The sequence below is a fragment of the Salvelinus fontinalis genome, chromosome 15 (assembly GCF_029448725.1).
Source record: "Salvelinus fontinalis isolate EN_2023a chromosome 15, ASM2944872v1, whole genome shotgun sequence".
Taxonomy (NCBI): Eukaryota; Metazoa; Chordata; class Actinopteri; order Salmoniformes; family Salmonidae; genus Salvelinus; species Salvelinus fontinalis.
Window position 1 is genome coordinate 29,412,549 of NC_074679.1, and position 25,057 is coordinate 29,437,605.

The window sequence follows — 25,057 nt, forward strand, 5'->3', positions numbered from 1 at the left end:
CAAATCCCTTTGGAGATTTTCCAAGTGTTGTATGCACCATGTACCCTACGAAACATGAACACCTCATATGTCCTCTTATTTCTAACAAGACTAGACTGTCCTAGTCAAATTAAACATTTTTGTCTTGGACCCCATTTTCAGAAAAGCGTCTGAAAAACTATAACATAATACATCAAGGAACATTTATTTTTCTTATTCTGTAATGAAATACATACTGTAAGTGCAAATAGTTAGTCCAGGGTCTAACAACTACATTGAGTACAGTTGGACAGTTAATTCAAACAAATTAAATATCAGATATTCCTTGTCTTCATAGTAGTCAAACAACGGTACCTAAAACACCAGCTTGTGTATAGTTCCTTATAGTTATACAAAAGCAAAAACCCTACAATTACCACATCTAAAACACATTGTCAAATTATTTTGTGCTTGAAAACACCAAAAGGAAATCATTTTATATATATTGTCATACTGAGAGAAGCCCCACCAGCAAACTCGAACATGAAGCGGTATTTCACATTGGCAGCAGAGCATTTCTGTAGGCATATCTCTTTTTTGTGCCAAATCTTAGTTTGTTGTAAGCACAGCAAAAGAACGTAGCATGAAAAACTGCACAAAATATATCAAATATTTACTCAAGGCTTGACGTCATGCACTTAATAACAAGCAACACAAAAGAAAAAAAGGCTGGTTCTTTTTGTTGTTCAGAATTGTGTACTTGTCTACCTAGACATAAGATCTTGAACATGAGTGATTTTACTTTGTGTTAACCGTTCTAGACAGTTTTGGGGTCAGGGCTTCTTCAGTGGTTGGTTTTAGAGAACACCTAGATGAAATAGTACTACCCCACAGATAATGACAAGGCTCTCCAACAATGATCAAGCTGTCTGAGCTGGACCTCGCTGTTAGCTAGACTCGCGTCTACTCTTCCTTTCGCTTGGCCCCGGGGATCTTCGCCTGGATCCTGTTGCGACAAAACATGAGGTCAACTCGGATACAGTACTGATTTATGTCAGTGTAGTCATGAACCTTTTCTAGTTTGTATCAAGATGATCATTAGAATCTATTTCTTAGGTGGATGTTCCAGAAACTACCATGTTCATTCTTGAGTAGAAAAGGTCATAACCACTTACTTCCCCACTACGGAGTTCACTTGGGTCCGTATTAGTCCAACATATTGGTCAATCTGTGCCTGAGACAGAAAACAATTTAGATTCAATAAAAAATGTTTTTGTGAGTTAACAAAAATGCATTCGAGAGAGTGAGGGTAAATTCTTACCTGGTGTTTCTCATAGACAATGGGCATGCTAAACATGGACACCACGGCTGTAGGGGAAGAGAGAGGGAGAGACGGCGTGTTAAAGCAGTTTGACCTCGTCACCCCCTGGGAATATACTCAAGTATGCACACATTGTGTCCACAGAGCCCCACTCCAGCTCAGAGACTTATCTACACTAGGTTAATAGAAAAATAACACATATGAGATACTTTATGTCTTCAGTTGTGAATGAAACCTTTGAACAAAGCCCTTCATAAATAACCTTTGGAATTTCATCACATGGATCTTTTTGGGAAGTGAAGCCGACTGAACTTTAATCTAAGATTAAAATCAATTGTTTTTGCTAAAAAGGGCAGAAGGGAGTAATCCACTTTGATAAAGAACTTAATTGATACAGATTGCAGTAAAACTCTGGTTCCATGAAGAACCATGTGTTGTGCTCTTGTCAGGTCGTGTGTTCTCTCTGTGTTGGGTTAATCATTTACTGACAATGGGGTACTGTGCAGCGTGCTTATTACAGCCCACTCCCCTGATTATAGTAAAAACTCATACAGACTGGCTTTGTGATCTTGTAGATTGAGAGGTTCCAATATGATGCATTATATTCCATTTTGATGTTAGAAGAGACAAAATATGAGCTGTATGTCAGGCTCAAAATGGTGGGAAGGCAGTAAAGGGGTGCAGAGCTGAGTAGAACAGTAGCTAGTCATTGGAGGATCCTCACCTAGAATAAGCAGTGTCAGGCCATTGAAGAGAGCGCCCACATAGGTCAGCAGCCACATCAGCACAGCAAACTGCAACACAATGTAAAAACACTTAACTCTTGGCACTGCTTCACCAAACAAGCCCAGCCCCACAATTTATGTGTATTTGATGATTGACAAAAGGTATAAAATACAAAAATAATTAAACATTTTAGGTTTTAACGTGTCCATTGATGACTTTTGACAGTAGAAATAGTAGTGAGATTACAGACATTAAAAAGTGGAGTGTTGATAAGGTGTTTGTGTCCATGTCATTCTTGTAAAAGCCAAGAGATGAGAGAGAGGCTGACCTTCAGTGAGTCGATGAGGTCCTGGACCAGGAAAAGCCTACGGAGCTCCTTCATACAGGTATTGGCGTAGAGCAGAGCCTTGTCAGCATAATTACCAATCTGATCCTGGGACAGAGAGATCTCCACTTCCAGATAGGATCTGTCAGGGGAAAAAGTACAAGAGACTGTTGGTGTCTAGGCTAAAGTGACTTTGTAAAAATGATTTGTTAATGTAAATGGCAGCTTTTTATGTGCTGAGAAAACCTCAATCATCTTCTATCCTCTCTCACTCACTTGAATGGGTGTCCTTCATCAGTCTTCTGCACAGCCTGAAGCACAGACTTGTAGATCCTGAAGCTGATGCTGGCAGAGAGGGCGGCCAGGGCTAAGTAGGCTCCCACACTGACCACACTGAACTGGGTCAGCGAGAAGAGCAGCAGGAGCACGCTGCCGAACACAGCTCCAGACTGCTTCACGTTTCTCCAGTAGAGCAGGTCAATGGCTGGGGGAGGACAGAGACAGGACAGCAGTTAGGATCCAGAGTTAGGCCCAGTATTACACAGTGACAGTATGATGACCTAACCGTAAGGTCACCCCAGCATGACACAGTATGACCCAACCATCGGTCACCTCAGCATTACAGTGATAGAATGACTTCGGTGCTCAATTTACAGTGTTCCTGTCTACGTTGTGATATCACTTACAGTGCCGTAATCCCGTGTGTCCCAGGCATTTGGGTCAAATAACTGGAAGCCCATAGCAGCAAAGAAGTCCTCAGAGACCCCTGATGTGTGGCATTTTGCTCTAACCTATATTATTATTGCGTTTGATTCAGCTGTGGATTCATAAACGTAGGTGTGAATGCGTGTAAGTGAAAACTTTTCTATCCGGCTTCTTTTCCCCTATATATAGAGTGACCTTTGCCAATGATAATAGCGAGCTGACTACTACTTGTTGAACAAGTGTCACTCGATTTATGTTGCCACACACCGGTGGTGGCACTCTATCTGCCAGTGACGTGTGATTATCAGTAGTAGTGGTCAGCACTCGGCCTGGTCACACACACAAGCGACCCTGCAGTACCCTAACACAACCTGGTTCCCCAGTAGTACAACTGTACTAGCCATTCACAGAGCTGGGTTAATCATTGACCTGGGGGCCTGTGGAGCCAGTGGCATAAATAGATCCAGATAGTGTCCAGAGATAACAGCTTAAAGTGACCTGGTCATTCTACAGCTCTACGGTCAGAGGAATTAGAGCACAGTAACAGATGAGAGGCCCATTTGGGACCATAAGAATGAACGAACTAGGCTACATCATAAGCCACACTAGTCAACACCCAAAGGAGATACAGCCTAGTTAAATTAGGGGATACAGCCTAGTTAAATAAGGAGATACAGCCTAGTTAAATTAGGGGATACAGCCTAGTTAAATTAGGGGATACAGCCTAGTTAAATTAGGGGATACAGCCTAGTTAAATTAGGGGATACAGCCTAGTTAAATTAGGGGATACAGCCCAGTTAAATTAGGGGATACAGCCTAGTTAAATTAGGGGATACAGCCTAGTTAAATTAGGGGATACAGCCTAGTTAAATTAGGGGATACAGCCTAGTTAAATTAGGGGATACAGCCTAGTTAAATTAGGGGATACAGCCCAGTTAAATTAGGGGATACAGCCTAGTTAAATTAGGGGATACAGCCTAGTTAAATTAGGGGATACAGCCTAGTTGGCAACCTAAATAAGCTTTCTTTAAATTTATACTATTTCATACATCCAATTGAATTATGTCTTAAAAGACTGGTGCCATGTCCTGCTATCTCTGTTTTTTAGGGCATCCGTTTCAGCCCCCAACAAAGATGACGGGTTTATCACCCCTGGATTCCAGCTCAACTCAGGTGACCCATACAACCCTCTCCTATGTTGGCTGTTAACACAGGCTTGTTTCCATGAGAACAGTGGCTGGTTCACCCACATTAGTGAGTTGTCTCCTCCACATCCAGTGACTGTGGCTCAGTGTAAATCCAGCAGCCAGCTGTTGATGTCACACCTGCAAGCCCTCTGTTTTACGAGGAGAAAAAGTCAGTTCCAGAGAGCTTGTGCTCCTGTTCTAGAGAGGAGTAAAACACTGCTGGGTCTCCTGGGTGTCTTCCTCCCTAAGCCCTCCTGCCTGCTTGCCCGCATGGACTAATTTTAGCCGTGGAGCTGTGAACAGCACAGAAATGACGGCCATCTTTATTTTCTACCATAGGCATCTATGGATGAAAAAAAGGCGTTCTAAAACAGGGTGCTGAAAGACGCTCGTTTTACCTCCTCTCTGTGGGTGACAGGTGCAATGCTAGGCACGTTCTGCCATTTCCCCATAATCATCTGCCCAAGTCAGCAAGACTGTGCTGCCCTCAATAACCAATACTGACTGACCTCTGTCCCTGTAATCAATAACTCTAATCAATCAGGCTGGATTACCTCTATATATCTGACTGAGTGCCACTCCCTTTAAACCAAGTGCCAATATCACTAGTCACTAACCCACTCTCTATGATTTTCCATTTATCTACAGTATTGCTTGTAATGGAGATGCTCAACAACAAAAACACACACACATTCACACACACATTCACACGCGCATTCACACACGCATTCACACACACATTCACACACACATTCACACACACACCAAGCAAAGCAGCTGTAAGACAGACAGGCAGGACAGCAACGCCGGAGAGACTTGACAAACAGCAGCAAATGTGCCTCATGTGCCTTGTGATCTGATCTACAGATTGCACAGAGAGAAAAGCTTTAGCTAGTGCGGTGGAAGTGTGTGTACTGACCTGCGGCTCCCATGGCTGAACAGGGAAAGAGGCAGCTGCTTTATCCACAGACAAAAGGAGAGCACTGAAGGGGGACTACCCCCCCTCCTCTCAGCCGGGGAGGGGAGGGGCCACAAGCACGCAGGCTAATCATCCTTGGTCTAGGCAGGAGGGTGGGCGTTAAGGGGAGCGGTTGCCAGAGAGCCGAGCTGCAATCCAACACACACACACACACACACACACACACACACACACACTCACTCTCTCTCTCTCTCTGTGAGCTCTTTCATACCCTGGTTTTAAAGCACAGCCCCACTGACAAATGACAAAGACTGCCAAGCAAGGACCAAAATAAGGAGACTGTATCCGATTCAAAATGGTGGATGGGTATCTCCCTCCACCATGCAAGAAGATGGAGTTCTTTCCGATCATTTACTTATTATCTTATCAATAGCCCACAGCATGTGACTTCATTGGCAGTGTAGCATCTTGTGAGTGGGCATCGCAGCAGATCTGCAAGGTCTGTGAAGGTGTTATAGGACTGTATACTGAGGATGAAAGATGCTACCTGAAATATACTGCTCTATTAAAATGCTTCAGCTCTCTCTGTGAGGATCTGTTGAGCGCCTGCCTGATGCAGTTACCATAGCTACAGTGCTCCATTTTCTCCCCCTCCACTCAGAGAGAGAGAGAGAGGAGGGGGGAAGCAAGGAAGGAGAGAGATGGAGGGAGGGAGTGCGGGCGGATCGTGAAAGCACTTCCTGAAAAACAGAATCAGATTCACTTGATTTGTCTGAATCTAGGGAATGAGGGACACGAGCTTTGTCTTCACCAACACACACCCAGTCACTCCCTTTATAGTTCAACACAAAAAGACAAGGGGCCGTTTAAACATGGAGGCAGGCATTAGTCAAAACAAGACTGTACGTCATGGTCATGGTGTGAATGGGTTTCGAAACGTAGCTGATAGAATATGACCAGGTTTAAATCCCACTATGAAAAGGGTAAATGGAGTCTGATGGCTGAATTAGGTTTAAAAATGTCAGATCATGACTCACATTAGGAATCATGCAAAAGTCTGGAACAAGCGACAATGTGTTTTTTTTATTCACTGAAAAAATATCTGCTTATCAACATTTATTTTTAAACAAAACCTAAGCTACTGGTGAACGAGACCGCTTCAAATAATATGTTCAATGCCCTTTTATTAACCCATTCATGTCCCTAACGGATAATTTCCTTTAGTAAATATGTTCTCTGAGCTTTCTAATGGACAAATCTGAAAAATATAATAATAAATCGGCCAAAGTGTTTGTCTACAATGTGAGTTTTGATATTGTACTACATTTAGTCTTTGGACACATGGTGTTTTTACGCATTTCATGAACCAAGTCCAGGGAACACATGTTAAAGTGATCAGATCAGAATAATATATATAAAACAATATCTAAAGAAATCCACACACACCACATGCAGTGTAAGCAAATCCAACGCAAGTCAATGGAGACTGAAGAGTGAGTCATTTTACAGTAAGTTCCCTATTTCTCAGATCTTTAAACATTTTCAGATCTTAATGTTTGGTAGATAGTCAGGACCAATATATAAATAAATCCACACACACACACACACACACACACACACACACACACACACACACACACACACACACACACACACACACACACACACTCCTAGAGTATATTATACAGCATAAGCAAATTGAATGCAAGTCAATGGCGAGTGAGGCCTGCTACAGCATTCTCCCTCTTTCTCTCCCTCTCTCACAAGCACACCTGTGTACACACATACCACAGACATCAATGCACACCCGCGTGTGAGTGCGTGTGGATTGCTTGAGATATTGTTTTTATATACACTGAGTGTACAAATCATTATGAATACGTGCTCTTTCCATGACAGACTGACCAGGTGAATCCAGGTGAACGCTATGATCCCTTATTGATGTCACCTGTTAAATCCACTTCAAATCAGTGTAGATGAAGGGAGGAGACAAGTTAAAGAAGGATTTTTAACCCTTGAAACATGGATTGTGTATGTGTGCAATTCAGAGGGTAAATGGGCAAGACAAAATATTTAAGTGCCTTTGATCGAGGCATGGTATTAGGTGCCAGTCTTGACACCGGATGTGTCAAGAACTGCAACGCTGCTGGCTTTTTCACACTCAACAGTTTCCCATGTGTATCAAGAATTGTCCACCACCCAAAACACATCCAGCCAATTTGACACAACTGTGGGTAGCATTGGAGTCAACATGGGTCAGCATCCCTGTGGAATGTTTTCGACACCTTGTAGAGTCCATGCCGATGAAGTGAGGCTGTTCTGAGTGCAAGAGGGTGCAACTTAATATTAGGAAGGTGTTCCTAATGTTTTGTACACTCAGCGGTCCAGATGTTTAAGATCTGACAGAGAAAAAAACTGATGAAATGACTCCATAAATGTGCCGGGGTTGTGTGTGAGAGAGGGGGGGGGGGGGGGGGGGGGGTTATATATTGGTCCAGACAATCTATATACCAAACATTATTAAGATCTGAACATGTTTAAGTTCTGAGGAGAAAATGTAAAATGCTTATCCCTCCAGTCTCCATTGACTTGCAATGGATTTGCAAATACTGCATGTACTTTAGGGGTGTATGTGTGAGAGAGTGTGGATTTCTTTCAATATTGTTTTCATATACCGTACCAGTCAAAAGTTTGGACACACCTACTCATTTGTGGATTTTTCTTTATTTGTACTATTTTCTACAATGTAGAATAATAATGAAGACATCAAAACTATGAAATAACATATGGAATCATGTAGTAACCAAAAGAGTTAGTAGCCAAAGTAGCCAAAAGTTGATGACAACTTTGCACACTCTTGGCATTCACCCAACCAGCTTCATGATTAACAGGTGTGCCTTGTTTTTTTATTTAACCTTTAGTTAACTAGGCAAGTCAGTTAAGAACAAATTCTTATTTGACAATGATGGCCTATCCCGGCCAAACCCTCCCCTATCCCGGCCAAACCCTCCCCTATCCCGGGCCAAACCCTCCCCTATCCCGGGCCAAACCCTCCCCTATCCCGGCCAAACCCTCCCCTAACCCGGACGACGCTGGGCCAATTGTGCGCCGCCCTATGGGACTCCCAATCACGGCCGGTTGTGATACAGCCCAGGATCGAACCAGGGTCTGTAGTGATGGCTCTTGCACTGAGATTTACATTTACATTTAAGTCATTTAGCAGACGCTCTTATCCAGAGCGACTTACAAATTGGTGCATTCACCTTATGACATCCAGTGGAGCAGCCACTTTACAATAGTGCATCTAAGTCTTTTAAGGGGGGGGGGGGGGGGGCGGGGGGGGGGGGCAGAAGGATTGCTTTATCCTATCCTAGGTATTCCTTGAAGAGGTGGGGTTTCAGGTGTCTCCGGAAGGTGGTGATTGACTCCGCTGTCCTGGCGTCGTGAGGGAGTTTGTTCCACCATTGGGGTGCCAGAGCAGCGAACAGTTTTGACAGTGCCTTAGACCGCTGCAGTGCCTTAGACCGCTGCGCCACTCAGGAGCCCCAACTTTTGTTAAAAAGAGAAACGACAGTCCATCATTACTTCAAGACCTGAAGGTCAGTCAATACGGAACATTTCAAGTACTTTGAAAGTTTCTTCAAATGCAGTTGCAAAAACTATCAAGCGCTATGAATGAAACTGGCTCTCATGAGGACCGCCACAGGAAAGGAAAACCCAAAGTTACCTCTGCTGCAGAGGATAAGTTCATTAGAGTTAACTGCACCTCAGATCAAGTAACAGACATATCACAACATCAACTGTTCAGAGGAAACTGCGTGAATCAGGTCTTCATGGTCGAATTGCTGCAAAGAAACCACTAAGAGACTTACTTGGGCCAAGAAACACGAGCAATAGACATCTGTGCTTCGGTCTGATGAGTCCAAATTTTAGATTTTTGGTTCCAACCGCCGTGTCTTTGTGAGACGCAGAGTAGGTGAACGGATGATCTCTGCATGTGTGGTTCCCAAAGTTAAAGCATGGAGGATGAGGTGTGATGGTGCTTTTCTGGTGATACTGTCAGTGATTTATTTAGAATTCAAGGCACACTTAACCAGAATGACTAACACAGCTTTCTGGAGCGATACACCATTCCATCTGGTTTGCGTTTAGTGGGACTATAATTTGTTTTTCAACAGAACAATGACCCAAAACACACCTCCAGGCTGTGTAAGGGCTATTTGACCAAGGAGAGTGATGAGTGCTGCATCAGATGACCTGGCCTCCACAATCGCCCGACCACAACCAAATCGAGATGGTTTGGGATGAGTTGGACCACAGAGTGAAGGAAAAGCAGCCAACAACTGCTCAGCATATGTGGGAACTCCTTCAAGACTGTTGGAAAAGCATTCCTCATGAAGGTGGTTGAGAGAATGCCAAGAGTGTACAAAGCTGTATTCAAGGCAAGAGGTGGCTACTTTGAATAATCTCAAATATATTTTGATTTGTTTAACACTTTTTTGGTTACTACATGATTCCATGTGTTATTTCATAGTTTTGATGTCTTCACTATTATTCTACAATGTAGAAAATAGTAAAAATAAAGAAAAACCCTGGAATGAGTAGGTGTATATATATCTCAACAAGTATTTACATAACTTGGTTCGTGAAATGTGTAAAAAACAGTAACCCCATGTGTCCAAAGACTAAAATATATAGTACGATACAGAAACAGCTGTAGTTCACAAATGACAATGAGTTTAATCATATATTTGGGCTTAGAACAAGTCAAATAACAATATTATACGCTTTTAAACAATTTCATTCTGAAATGTATTTCAAAAATACAAATGCTAACATCATTTTAAAATCCCAACTTCGATTGACACGTATTATGTCATTATCTATCAATCTTAAAACGTCAATGTGGCCTGTCTAGACACTATGTTGACACCACATTTCATGCATTAACACCAAACATAATGTGTTCAGTGGCGCATTTTGATATAGTACAAGGACGTGAATGATAATATGTGGATGGTACTCTGCACAGTAAATCATTAGTAATAGTAGTAGGCCTAGGTTATATTTCACTTAGGTAGTGACTGAGTGTACAGTCATGGGTGAGGCTTGCTGCCAAGCTCTCTGGTCTGTAGAGACCCTGGGGATTATTACTGTCCCTCCCAGCCAGCATGAACACCTGAAGTGGAACCAGAACGTACAAGAAGTACCGTGGCACGCAGCCAAACACTGATCACTGATACAGGCCTGGATCATTTCTGGTTCTGATCATCAACATCAACAAGCTGATGCAATATTTCTTATTCTTCAGGTTTGTCAATGATGTTCTAGACTACATTTTTGGGTAGAAGCAGAGTGAACCAGTTTTAGGCTGACCCGATTAGACAACTAAAGTTATCGATAGTGCCTTAATCCATGCCCCAAGCTAGCATGTGTAAACATGTAGACATGCCTGTATGTACAGTACTTTGCTTTAACAGCTTATTCAAACTAAATAACACCCACATGGTAAATTTCACCCTTGGGTGTGTTGACTGTATCAACTTTTATTGGCAAGAGGGAAAGAAAGTGAATGTTTTAAACAAACCCAGTCAGAGAGATGGTGACACAGGCCTTTTAATAAACACAGCCTAAAAGCTTATTTCAGGCCATAGTGAAAGCTCAGTGAACACAAGCTATTCTGCTCACAACTCTCAGTGATGGAATAAAAATACCTACTTATTGTATCCCCAGGTTTATGTGTGGCTCCTTCTGTGTATTTTATTGAAGATAATGTAGGATATAGTCTTACATTTTCATTTGGTAGATTCTATTCTCCATTCTAAATACATTCTTAAAATCACCCACTGTCATTCACAGGTAAGGAAAAGGCAGACCAACCAACTCCATCTCCATCTTACACACAATACAGTATAATAAACATGGCTGCTATAGAAAATTACAGCCAGTTGGAAAGGCAGGGAGGAGGAAGGTAAACCATTTTCTCTCCCCGTCCCTCTTCCTAACCCAGAGGTGATACTAATGCACACCATGATGGAGAAAGAGACAGACGGAGGCTGTGCCTTTCTCTCCCAGTAGCTGTAAAGTGCCCTGGCAGCCGATGGATGAGACTGATGTAATCAGGATGGGTGCGCCCTGGTTACCATGGAGACAGTCTGTCAGTGCTGTCCGGATGCTCCGACAGCCTCGCACACAAAAAACAACTCAAAGACTCTGAAAACAGCTTCCCCGCAGAGCCCTCAGACCGGGAGAGTGATAACAATGACACACCCTGGTTTCACATTAACACACATATAAAAACGCACACAGAACACACACACAACACAGACGGCTCACAGCATGTGTGTGTACATTCATCATTACGTCTCACACCTACCTTTGCCCTTTGTCTCACACGGCAGAGAGAGAGCGTGATCAGGGCGTGTCTGCTGTCACCCCCCTGGTGAAGGTAAACAGCTCAGCCTGATCACCCAGGCCCCGACTAACACACACCTTGAATACCCCCCACAACCATACATGCAACATCCCCCTTTCATACATACACACAAACTACAGCTGCACTAGAAGCATAAATACACATGCTCCTCATACATACATCATTTCACCACTCCCAGCCTAGATACACAAACGGAGATACACACAATAAACACAGCAAACGCATCAGTACCCTGGCCTTTCCAGCTGCTCCAGGAGCACTCCTTCTTGGTACCGTCTGCAGTGGACTGCATGCTGATGATCAGTTATCTCCCTGATTTCCTTTCTTTCAGTTCTCTGTTTTCTTCTAGCTCGTCCTCTTCTTGTGCCACTGACTCACTCAGTCATCCCACAATGGCATGAATGGTTGGAAGGATGAGATGAGGGAGAGATGCAGAGACGAGAGGGAGGGAGGCAAGGTTTTCAAGGTACTGGTTGGCTCGCAGAGCACAGACTGATGCTGTGGAGCAGTGTTGGCGAGAACAGAAGGAGGAGAGGGAGTGATCGAATTGTAAATACAACACCACAGTTGCTACTGCAGCAAATCATCCATGCAATGATTTAGTGCCTGGGGAGGGGAGGGGGGGGGGGGGGGTAGTCTTTTTCAAGAAAGGGGAGGTAAGCACTATTTCACAATAAAAGTTCCCGTGCTGATCCTGATTCTCAAAGCAGACTAGGGCGGTGGGTAGGGGGAATTGGCAGTGAAAGAGTTAACCAACATGCCCTTTGATGAAGCTCAGTCGGAAATAGGCATATATCCTAGCCCGCCCCAGGCTAGTTTTATCATGATCCATATTGTATATAAGATCATTTACAGATAAGGTTGAAATTACGATGTAAAAAAATCTGACGTCATCTTTTACAGCGTTGAGACTAAAGACTCCGCCATGAAAACTGCTCTCCCGCAGAGCCCTCAGACTGGGAGAGTGATAACAATGACACACCCTGGTCAACCTACCGTTTCACATTAACACACACAGAACACAGACTCACAACAGACGGCTCACAGCATGTGTGTACATTCATCATTATAAACAGAGTTTTGTGTTAGGAACTGAGGATTCTATAGGCTACTGCTGGGGTATGGACCAAGCGTTGCCAATGAATAATCTGGCAAATAGTCAACTCCTCTGCCCCTTGGTACAAAAGAATGTTTAAGTTTGCAGTCAATATCACGCAAATACTGTAGCTATTTTCAATACGTCTCACTAAATATTGAACAGCCTAAGTGCTGGTCTTTTCAATAATTCATAACCATCACACTGTAGCCTACAGTATAGCCCTCAATGTTCTTTTAGGTTTACTGGGTTCAGGCTGTGGTTCAGTTTGTGCTTCAGGTTTTTCCACCAGGATGCATTATCAGGGCAAATGGCCTGACAAACAGCTATGGACTCACAGTGATGCATGGAGGCATGTAACGAGCTGTGTGCAACGGACACTATCATGTCTAAACAGTGTCTGTGGGCTTGGATAGAGAATAACCATATCCTCATGATTTATAATGTTATATACATTGACCCCCCTCTATTTCAGTGACATTGGTACAGTCAGTCTGTGCACAGACAGCCCTGTCGACGTCCCCGCCACACCTTCTGCTCACTGCAACCATAAAAAATATATGAGCCTGTGCTGTGTGCTCCCCCCTAGGAAGGTGTTGCCATGGCAACTGCGGTGGAGCTGCACAGGCTGTGGTACATGATGTCTGCTCTGCTTATCTTCTCTCCTCTCCAGCATACATACGGACCTCTGTTATAGTCTATGGTGCCCTGCACCACCTAGTGGTGGAAGAATATAAACTTCATCAAATGGGTTGACCTGCTTTTAGGAATTCGAGAACCTTCTGTGTGTGTGTCTGTTTGTAAACACCAGGAGAGGGGAGCTTCGGCTTTTACTCAAGCACATCCTTAATGTTTTCATTCCTCTTTCCTCTCTCCAGCGGGATAAAAGAGCGTCAGTTACATACCACAGGTGGATATTGTGCCATGACAGCTAAAGAACCATAGAATAACTGAAATGTGATATTTCTATAACTGCATCTAGCCATACATAAAGTGAATCCTCCTAAGCTTAAGTCGATGCTTGTGTTCCAGATTTGACATCACAGGGTTACATAAACCCACTGTTTACAAGAAGGATGAAATAGAAGCAAACAGAAGAAAGACAAATAATAAATGCCAAAACAAAATGTCCGGCTTAACACACACAAAGAACTCTGGCTCGATGTGGTGCAAATTGGCTGGCGTGATCTGTGATGATATGTCTGTCTGGGTTACTTCCTGACATGATGATGGTACTGGGTGTTAGGAGACAGATGGTCTGTTTGGGATTTGGAAGAGAGAGTCAAGGCTGTGTCTAAAAATCCTATATGAGAGAGGGATTAGTTATGATACCTTCAATGACGTAGAATAGATAGAGGCTCATCCTTTGTTGATTATCATCGTAAAAATGCTGTTCTCAGACATGTTTTGTAACTGTAGCCTACCACCAGAGGGAAGCAGATCTTGAAATCATGCAGCAGCTCATAATCCAAGACGCTCACACCCATCACAGCACAGAGAGAACGGAATCAGCCGTCTCACAGCAACACTTTCATTTCCTGACCTTGTCAACAAAGGCACTATAACAACACACCATGACCCTCCATGTTATCTCTTCTGGTGCATCACACACTCAGGGCAGTAAAAACAGTACGTTTTCCATAGTCATACCAACATCCTGGTAAAAAACGTGCAGTTACTAGTGTTAAAACACGGCAACCGAACAGCCACTGGATCCTCCACTGACAAACAAATGCACCAACAGATTCCATACTACCTGTTCCATAAGCTGGTTGAGCAATTTCTGTAGTGTTGTGATGATATAATGCAGATGCAACACAACTGCAACAAGGAAAGATAAGTTATGAAGATAACATGGTTTCAAGGAGGGATAATAGTGTGACTACAGTAGGTAGGTTTATCACTACAGATTGTATGTTGGAATGCAGGGTTCATCATGAGCAGCACGATTCCAGAAATAACATACAAATTCTGAATCAACAGACGAGTTAATGAATTACAGGACTTACTTTTCTGTTTGTCAAAGCCCTCCATAAAGACAGGCGCAGCAGGTTTAGCCAGGTCTCCTTTCCCCTCAGTGACGTGCTTGTCGTCCAGGAGGGGCTTTTCGGACCTCACCTCCGGGGGCACGGTGGCCATGGGGAGCTTGGGCTTAGTTGGGCGATCCTCCTCCATCTTCATGGGGCTCTTGCTCTTTTCATTGGATGATTTAATCATGGAGCTCGTCACAGGCTCTGCTGGGACCAGTTCTGGGGCAGGGCGGGTGGGGGACGCGGCGGTGAGGATCAGAGGTGATGGGGTGTTGACCCCCTGTTTGGGGCCGGACCCCTCTCTCTTGGGGCTCTCCTCATTGGCAGACTCAATGAAGAGCTCACTGTCCAGCTCAGCCTCCCTCTCCTCCCTCAGGATGCTGTAAGATGTGGGTCCCTTGGCGCTGGGGGGGTTGTCGAAGGGGTTGCCAGCCTGGCTGAAACCTCCCTTGCTGCTGGGAGACTGCTCAAAGGGGTTGTTACTGGACTTGGTGCTGGGGGGGCTCCGCAGGGGGGGCTCCTCAGAGACCAGCTCTATCTCAGAGTCCCCAGACTCTGCACTGCTGCCGTCCTGCTCACTGGCCTTGGTGGAGCCCGGGGTCGGCTTGCTGCTGGGGACAGCCGTGAACAGGTCTTGGGAAGGGGATTCTTTTTCTGCAGAGATAGAGAAAAAAATGAAAGAGACAAATTAGAGTACTAATATGAGACATTGAATGCATCTTTAACATATTTTTATGTCCTTTTATGATTTGTTGTAAACCTATAAATTAGAGAGCGATGCATGCTGAACCCTAAACGAGAGAGCTCAGTTGAGAGGGCTCAGTTTGTTGTTTTTGTAAAGTTGTGACAGTGTTTCCTCAGAAAGTTTGGGTTATATACTTAATGATTTTGGATCCCGCGATGCGGTTAGCCTCACTTGCTGTGACCGCTGCTATCTGGCCCGGGATCCTACCAAACCAAAAAGTCTGAAGCTGTTTGGTGTAGCTAGCTACCAGCCTCGTTTCCCTGTCTTGTGGCTGTATTCCCTGCTGCCGTTTTCCTGCCACCTGACCTAGCTTTAACTCTGTTGTATTGCTACCAACGTTACCTATTTTGTGTTTTTTCACATTGTTTGTTACTTATTTTGTACATAATGTTACCGTGTCCTATGACCGAAAAGAGCTTCTGGATATCAGAACAGTGATTATTCACCTCCAACTGGACTAAGATTTTTTCTTTAATGAGTCTGACTCGAAGGATATAACCGCTCACTTTCGCTTATTTGAAAACGAAATCTCCAAAATATAGTTACTTTTTAAACAATCCATAGAAAGTTGGTTGCAGTTTCAGGTTAATCCACCAGAAAAGACAGAACAAATAATACAACAAATAATGTGGTTAAACTTAAATATACTAATTGATATTATCTATCCAATAGAGAGGGTTTTCTTCAATGGAAACTTCTCTAATGTAAAACATAAAGCTGTTCATACTGTTCTCTATTTTTACTAATGATCTACCACGAGCATTAAACAATGTCTGTGTGTTTATGTACACTGATGATTCAACCTTATACATGTTAGCAACCACAGCTAGTGAAACCACTGCAACCCCAAACAAAGCGTGCATTCCGTTTTGGAATGTGTGGATAGTCAAAAACTAAAAGCATTGTATTTGGTACAAACCATTCCCTAAGTTCAAGACCTCAGCTGAATCTGGTAATGAATGATGTGGCTCTTGAGCAAGTTGTGGAGACTAAACTTCTTGGTGTCACCTTAGACTGTAAATTGTCAAGGCATATTGATTAAATTGTTGTAAAGATGAGAGGGCTGTCTGATAAAGAGATTCTCAGCATTTTTAACACCACCGTTGACCAAACATGTCCTGCAGGCTTTAGTTTGATCTAATCTTGACTATTGCAAGGTGATATGGTCAAGGGCTGCAAAGAAGGACCTAGAAAAGCTGCAACTGGCCCAGAACACAGCAGCACATTTTGCCCTACAATATACACAGAGGGTTAATCTCAAGAGTATGCATGTCAGTCTCTCTTGGCTCAAAGTAGAGGAGATACTGACTGCATCAATTCTTGTTTTTGTGAGAAATATTAGTGTTCAAAATTCTAAATTGTCTGTATAATCAACTTACATATAACTCTGACAGACATACTTACCCCACCAGACATGCCACCAGGGGTCTCTTCACAGGCAATGCAGAGTATTAATAAAGCCATGATCTCAAATTACTCAAGCAAACAGCAAAAGTTGATTAAAAACATAACGTCTCTCCGCTATCTCACCTAAATAACTCTAACATGTTGCCAAACCGGCACTGCGTATGCGTCTCCGTGTGCCATCGTCTAAGTGTTGCTTTTGTCTGTCCCCACCAGATACGCAGGTTAAAATATCAAAACCAACTATGAACCAACTATATAAATTTGCGGACAGGTCGAAACACACATGAAACATTCATGGACATTTAGCTAGCTTACTGTTGCTAGCTAATTTGTCCAGGAAAATAAACATTGGGTCGATAACCCACGTGGGTACAGTTGAAGTCAGAAGTTTACATACACCTTAGCCAAATACATTTAAACTCAGTTATTCACAATTCCTGACATTTTATCCTAGAAAAAATTCCCAGTCTTAGGTCAGTTAGGATCACCACTTTATTTTAAGAATGTGAAATGTCAGAATAATAGTAGAGAATGATTTATTTCAGCTTTTTTTTCTTTCATCATATTCACAGTGAGTCAGAAATGTACATACACTCAATTAGTATTTGGTAGCATTGCCTTTAAATTGTGGGTCAAACGTTTAGGGTAGCCTTCCACAAGCTTCCCACAATAAGTTGGGTGAATTTTGGCCCGTTCATCCTGACAGAGCTGGTGTAACTGAGTCAGGTTTGTAGGCCTCCTTGCTCGCACACACTTTTTCAGTTCTGCCCGCAAATTTTCTATAGGATTGGGGTCAGGGCTTTGTGATGGTCACTCCAATATCTTGACTTTGTTGTCCTCAAGCCATTTTGCCACAACTTTGGAGTATGCTTGGGGTCATTGTCCATTTGGAAGACCCATTTGCGACCAAGCTTTAACATCCTGACTGATGTCTTGAGATGTTGCTTCAATATATCCACATAATTTTCCTCCCTCATGATGCCATCTATTTTGTGAAGTGCACCAGTCCCTCCTGCAGCAAAGCACCCCTACAACATGATGCTGCCACCCCTGTGCTTCACGGTTGGGATGGTGTTCTTCGGCTTGCAAGCCTCCCCCTTTTTCCTTCAAACATGATGGTCATTATGGCCAAACAGTTCTATTTTTGTTTCATCAGACCAGAGGACATTTCTCCAAAAAGTACAATCTTTGTCCCCATGTGCAGTTGCAAACCGTAGTCTGGCTTTTTTTATGACGGGTTTGGAGCAGTGGCTTCTTCCTTGCTGAGCAGCCTTTCAGGTTATGTTGATATAGTACTCGTTTTACTGTGGATATTGATACTTTTGTACCCGTTTCCTCCAGCATCTTCACAAGGTCCTTTGCTGTTGTTCTGGGATTGATTTGTATTTTTCGCACCAAAGTACGTTAATCTCTAGGAGACAGAACGTGTCCCCTTCCTGAGCGGTATGACGGCTGCGTGGTTCCACCGTGTTTATGCTTGCGTACTATTGTTTGTACAGATGAACGTGGTACCTTCAGGCGTTTGGAAATTGCTCCCAAGGATGAACCAGACTTGTGGAGGTCTACAAATGTTTTTCTGAGGTCTTGGCTGATTTCTTTTGATTTCCCCATGATGTCAAGCAAAGAGGCACTGAGTTTGAAGGTAGGCCTTGAAATACATCCACGGGTACACCTTCAATTGACTCAAATTATGTCAATTAGCCTATCAGAAGCTTCTAAAGCCATGACATAATTTTCTGGAATTTTCCAGGCTATTTAAAGGCAGTCAACTTAGTGTATGTAAACTTCTGACCCACTGGTATTGTGATACAGTGAATTATAAGTGAAAGAATCTGTCTGTAAACAACTGTTGGAAAAATTACTCGTGCCATGCACAAAGTAGATGTTCTAACCGACTTGCCAAAACTATAGTTTGGTAACAAGAAATTTGTGGAGTGTTTGAAAATCGAGTTTTAATGACTCCAACCTAAGTGTATGTAAACTTCCGACTTCAACTGTATATGCTCCTAAAAAAACAACGAGGAGATGGGAGAGGCTGGACTTTAGTGTGTCAAGCATATAAAAATAAAACAAAGTTCTATTTTAGCCCCTGGCAATGAAGACACTCATTGACCTGCGCGAGCAGTTTAGATGAAATGATTGAATAACATATATGTCTACATTTACTATGCAACGCAAACGGTGTTGTCAGCATGTTTGGCATATGTATATGTACTGATGTGTTGGTAGCTGTCAGCAATGTGTGCAGCTGTCAATATAACTTTTTGGGGTTCTTATTTTAAATGTATGTAGTTCAGTCCTTGAGCTGTTCTTGTCTATTGATGTTCTGTATTATGTCATGTTTTATGTGGACACCAGGAAAAGTAGCTGCTGCTTCAGCAAGAGCTAATGGGGATCTGAATAAGATACAAAAAAAATACTTAAATATAGATTTGTTTTTTACCAACTTGAAAACTGTACATAAATTGTAATTAAACCATAGTCCAAGACCATAGACCGTGGTTATGGTGAACTCTAACTTACAAGGACACAGTGGGAGTGCGTGGGCGATAGATACCTGTTGGGGATGCATTGGGGGATGAGTTGGGGCTGTCGTCCTCTGGCTCAGAGAGCGTAACCGTGGGGACGCCCTGCAAGCCCAGGCTGAGGATGTTGTCAGACACGTTTGCCTGTGGAAGGATGGGTTTGGGGGCAGCAGGTGGGTGGGACTCGGTCAGGATGATCTTCACAGGGCTAGCGGTCTGAGGGGTGCCCAGGTTGCGGTAGGAGCGGTAGTCAGACAGCTCCTCATCCTCAGAAGGCTCCTCAACGTAAGGGAAGGAGTGGGAGTCCAGCGCCGGTCCCAGGTTCTCCTCCTCTTCCTCCTCGTGTCCTGCAGGGCTCTTATCCATGTAGCCTCCCAGGGAGTCCAGGCCAGACAGCCCGGCGTCCACCAGACTGTGCAGGGGTGCTGGTTCTGGACAGCTCAGGTTATGGACCTCATCACCATGGCTGATATCCATGTAGTTGTAGGCCTCCGTCTTCAACTCAGAGCTACCCAGCAGGGACTTGGGCATCTCATCAACCAGGTCAGTGGTCATCTTGGTGTGGGGGGAACCAAAGATGCCGTAGGAGTCGAAGGGGTCCTGGGAGGAGTGGTCAGAGGAACGCTTCAGATCATCAGACAGGTAAGAGGCATCCTGGCCTGAGGGGTAGCTCTGATTGGACAGGAGTGAGGTGTATAGTTCACCATCATCACTCATGGGCTTCCTAAAAAGGTCAGACATGGCATCACCTAAAAGCAGAAAAAGAGAAGATGGACATTGGATTTAAATCACAGACCTCAGAGACAATTGGATTAGGCAAACTTAAAAGTATAGAAAAGTGGATAGATGAAATAGGCAGAAGATAACGTCACAGGCAACATAACATGTCATTGATAATTCAGTCAAAATTCAAAAGGCACTCGCACATCTGAGCAATCTTATTTGCAGGTACATGGCAACAATTGAACAAGATGAAGGAAAAAAGAAACCGCACACTGCTCTTGATAGAATCACTGATATTTAATAAGCTTACGTATCGGCCACACGGCCTTCGTCAGAGCTTTTGTGATTTTTTGAAATTTGCACCCTTATGTAGACCTGGCCCCACCCACATCCGTTCTACACATCGAAGGGGGTTGGAGGCAAAGAAAAAACAAATAAGTGCTACCAAATATAACAATATGCATTTCATAAATATTATAAAAGTGTATAAATAAGGCGTATTGAACATGTCTGTAAAATCTCAATGAGGACATAGCAAGTTTTCCTTAGTCATTGGGTACATTGTACAAAAAACGTCAGAATAATCTACAAGAGACACATATTTCATGTTCAAATTCACAACATAACATACATAGGCATTTCATCATTAAGTCCTTTAGGAAATAATGTCTGGAGTGTGAAAATCCAAAAACATTCTCTTTTACTCAGAGTATTATTAATATCTTCTCCCCTGTCTGATATCTGAACTTTCTCTATGCCACAAAATCTAAAAGGTAGAAATGTCATGCTTTAGGTCATTGAAATGTACAGCGACTGGATAATCCCTGTCGTTTCTCCTGATTGAACTTTTATGTTCATTAATTCTCTGTTTGAGAGAGCGGGAGGTTTTACCAACATAGCTGAGCCCACATGGACATTTAATAATGTAAATAACATGGGTGGTGGAACACGTAATAATGTAATTTATTTAGAACCGTTTTCCTGTGTGTGGGTGGCAGAAATTGATAGAATTGATAATTCTGTCAACAATGAACTGGTGCAAATATGAAACTGCTGCGTCAGAGCTGAAATTATTAAAAACAAGTTCTACAATCAACTGCTGAACAGTTCCAATAAACTGTTAAATTGGCAATAACAAGATCGTTACATTTGTGTACGCCAGGCCTGATAGTGGAGACGTGTGGGATTGTGGGGAGAGTATGGGAATCAGTTGGGAGATGGCGGTGCAGATCAGTGATGCAGCACTAACAGAGGGCACTTGTGCCCTGAGCGGGACAAAGGCGGATTGTTTAAACCCCAAAACTCATCCTGCCAGCTCTTAATCCTCAGACAGTGAGGTGCGGGGAAAGGGCTCTGTATTCATTCACATCTCGTTTGTATTCGTAAATCTCCTCTGACAAGATGGCCGATTGTGTCACTGAGGCACACACACACACACTACTGTACCCTATCCTTTTCTGTGTGACTTGCCACCTAGAGTAAAGCATGTCCTGTACGGCATGTAATGTAGGCTACCACAGCATGAGAGCATTGCAAAGGCATCCCAACAATACGGTACAATTCCACAGTAATTGAATTACGCTTTGACTCAGTTTTTTCCACTTTAAAATGTATGCCAAACAAAAAACATTGATTTCAAGTTTAACAAACCATACAATTACGGTATGCACAATGACGACATAACAATTTCCACTGAAAAATGTACAAAAACTAATTTAGTGGAAGAACTGTACAGATGCAAACTTTGGTAACGGAATTAAGGTCAAATCTCCCTCAGGTTTTTATGCAACCACGTTTTCCAAAAACTCTTAAATATCAGTTCCGTTTTAAGATTCAAAGATGTGCACAGAAAGAATGGGGTGTAAGCTATGACATGGCACCTTGAGTTTGTAAAAAAAGAAATATTGGTTATTGAACTACAGTAAGTGAAGTGGATTTACACCTGGTAACGGAATTACATCATGGTCCCTGATCTGAACTACACAGAAATGCATAATTATGGATATGAATGCATTCTTCTCATGTTTCACAAGTTTGGACATCACAGTGTAGCAGAGCACAGTGCAGTACAATACACCACAGCGCAGCACAGCTGAGCAGAGAAGAGTTCAGAACAGTACAATATACAGTTGAATCCAGACGTTTACATACACTTTAGCCAAATACATTTAAACTCAGTTTTTCACAACTCCTGAAAATTTATCCAAGTAAAAATTCCCTTAGGTCAGTCTTAGGTCAGTTAGGATCACCACTTTATTTTAAGAATGTGAAATGTCAGAATAATAGAAAAGAATGATTTATTTCAGATTATATTTCTTTCATCCCATTCGCAGAGGGTCAGAAGTTTACATACACTCAATTAATATTTGGTAGCATTGCCTTTAAATTGTTTAACTTGGGTCAAACGTTTTGGGTAGCCTTCCACAATAAGTTGGGTGAATGTTGTACAATTCCTCCTGACAGAGCTGGTGTAACTGAGTCAGGTTTGTAGGCCTCCTTGCTCGCACACACTTTTTCAGTTCTGCTCACAAATTTTCTATGGGATTGAGGTCAGGGCTTTGTGATGGCCACTCCAATGCCTTGACTTTGTTGTCCTTAAGCCATTTTGCCACAACTTTGGAAGTATGCTTGAGGTCATTGTCCATTTGGAAGAACCATTTGTGACCAAGCTTTAACTTCCTGACTGATGTCTTGAGATGTTGCTTCAATATATCCACATCATTTTCCTCCCTCATGATGCCATCTATTTTGTGAAGTGCACCAGTCCCTCCTGCAGCAAAGCACCCCCACAACATGATGCTGCCACCCCCGTACTTCAAAGTTGGGATGGTGTTCTTTGGCTTGCAAGCCTCCCCCTTTTTCGTCCAAACATAACGATGGTAATTATTTTATCTTTATTTAACTAGGCAAGTCAGTTAAGAACAAATTCTTATTTTCAATAACTGCCTAGGAACAGTGGGTTAACCGCCTTGTTCAGGGGCAGAAGGACAGATTTGAACCTTGTCAGCTCTGGGATTCAAGCTTGCAACCTTTCGGTTACTAGTACAACGCTCTAACCACTAGGCTACCTGCCGCCCAATTATGGCCAAACAGTTCTATTTTTGTTTCATCAGACCAGAGGACATTTCTCCAAAAAGCACGATGTTTGTCTCCATGTGCAGTTGCAAACCGTACTCTGGCTTTTTTATGGCGGGTTTGGAGCAGTGGCTTCTTTCTTGCCGAGCGGCCTTTCAGGTTACGTCGACATAGGACTCGTTTTACTGTACTGTAGATATAGATACTTTTGTACCTGTTTCCTCCAGCATCTTCACAAGGTCCTTTGCTGTTGTTCTGGGATTGATTTGCACTTTTCGCACCAAAGTACGTTAATCTCTAGGAGACAGAACGCTTCTCCTTCCTGAGCGGTATGACAACTGCGTGGTCCCATGGTGTTTATATTTGTGTACTATTTTTGAACAGATGAACGTGGTACCTTCAGGAGTTTTGAAATTGCTCCCAGGGATGAACCAGACTTTTTTTTCTGAGGTCTTGGCTGATTTCTTTTGATTTTCCCATGATGTCAAGTAAAGAGGCACTGAGTTTGAAGGTAGGCCTTGAAATACATCCACAGGTACACCTCCAATTGTCTCAAATTATGTCAATTAGCCTATCAGAAGCTTCTAAAGCCATGACATCATTTTCTGGAATTTTCCAAGCTGTTTAAAGGCACAGAAAAATTAATTGTGTCATGCATAAAGTAGATGTCCTAACCGACTTGCCAAAACTATAGTTTGTTAACAAGAAATGTGTGGAGTGGTTGAAAAACGGGTTTTAATGACTCCAACCGAAGTGTGTGTAAACTCCCGACTTCAACTATACTGTACTCTAGTCTGTACTATATTATACTCTACTTTTCATTACAGTACTACTTATTGGACTGTACTCTTCTGTGCTCTACTCACTGTACTCTATTCACTGTACAGTACTGTGCTGTACTCAGTACCAGGGATTGGAACCGGTTCAGGGAACAGAACCAAAAACCGTAAAAGAATGACATTATTCAAGGAACAGAAACGGAACAAAAGTGTTCCATACTGTTCCGGAACAGAATCATTATTTTAAAAGCATGGAAACCGGTTAATAAAGTTAAATTATGTTCCAGGCATTTTTTCTAGTCTCACAAAAACATGCAAGAAAGCACTCTCATTCATTCAGAAACTTATTCCAGCATCTGGCAGGAAGCTGAAAATCTTTACCACTGTGTGTGTGTTTAGGCTACATGCCCCTTCCCCCTCTGAAGCAAAGCATAGACTACTGTACTGACGTTAGAAGCATGAGGAGATTTTTAATAAACTAGAGAAGAATGGATTAACTTTTTCAATGCTAGTTAAGGATACTATAGGCCTAGTTATCAAGTTCCACAATAGATTTATTAACTACAAAACGGTAAGATGTGTTTTTTATTCTGGTGCCTTTCTGCACTCACAAGCTTGTTAGCTCGCTAACGCAAGCTTGTTAGCTCGCTAGCTAGCTCAAAGAACATTAAAGGTTCCTTCATAGAAGCCACTTCTCCTAGGTATAATTCTGTGGACCTAATTCAGATAATACATCTCTCCCCACCTGTAAAATGTCTGTCACATCTTGTGCCATAGGCTACACTTTTGTCTGTCATTCTGGCATGTAAACAACTAGCTTGCCTGCTATTTCTGCACTGATTGGTGAAGTAATTTAATGAGCTAAATGTAAAAAATCTTGATTTCACAGGTTAAAAAAGTAACAGAAAGGAACAATAAAAATCAGTAATTTTTGGGGGGGGTTTGAACCGGTTCAGAACTTTATTTAGCTGGTCTGAATTGTGGAACGGAACGAAACAAATAGTGGTTGTGTTCAGAACGAAGCAATTGGACACTGATTTTGTTTCCAACCCCTGCTCAGTACTGTACTGTATTGTACTGTGCTCTCCTCACTGTACTGT

General features: G+C 42.7%; 1 protein-coding gene across 3 annotated transcripts in view; it reads right to left on the reverse strand.

The window, feature by feature from the left end:
- Positions 1–165: 165 nt before the first annotated feature.
- Positions 166–25,057, reverse strand: part of LOC129811737 (reticulon-1-A-like) — a 53,152-nt gene continuing 28,260 nt past the window's right edge. Inside the window, exons 2-9 of one of the 3 annotated variants that reach the window (XM_055863287.1) lie at positions 19,413–20,129; positions 14,683–15,357; positions 2,607–2,814; positions 2,334–2,472; positions 2,004–2,073; positions 1,280–1,326; positions 1,134–1,192; positions 166–964 (exon numbers count right to left, since the gene is read on the reverse strand). In XM_055863287.1, the coding sequence (XP_055719262.1) occupies positions 922–964; positions 1,134–1,192; positions 1,280–1,326; positions 2,004–2,073; positions 2,334–2,472; positions 2,607–2,814; positions 14,683–15,357; positions 19,413–20,129 (1,958 nt within the window). In that variant the 3' untranslated portion in view covers positions 166–921. Of the gene's footprint in view, positions 965–1,133; positions 1,193–1,279; positions 1,327–2,003; positions 2,074–2,333; positions 2,473–2,606; positions 2,815–5,141; positions 5,250–11,808; positions 12,162–14,682; positions 15,358–19,412; positions 20,130–25,057 lie in introns of those variants that run through there. The other 2 variants (XM_055863288.1, XM_055863289.1) reach the window with 2 other exon arrangements.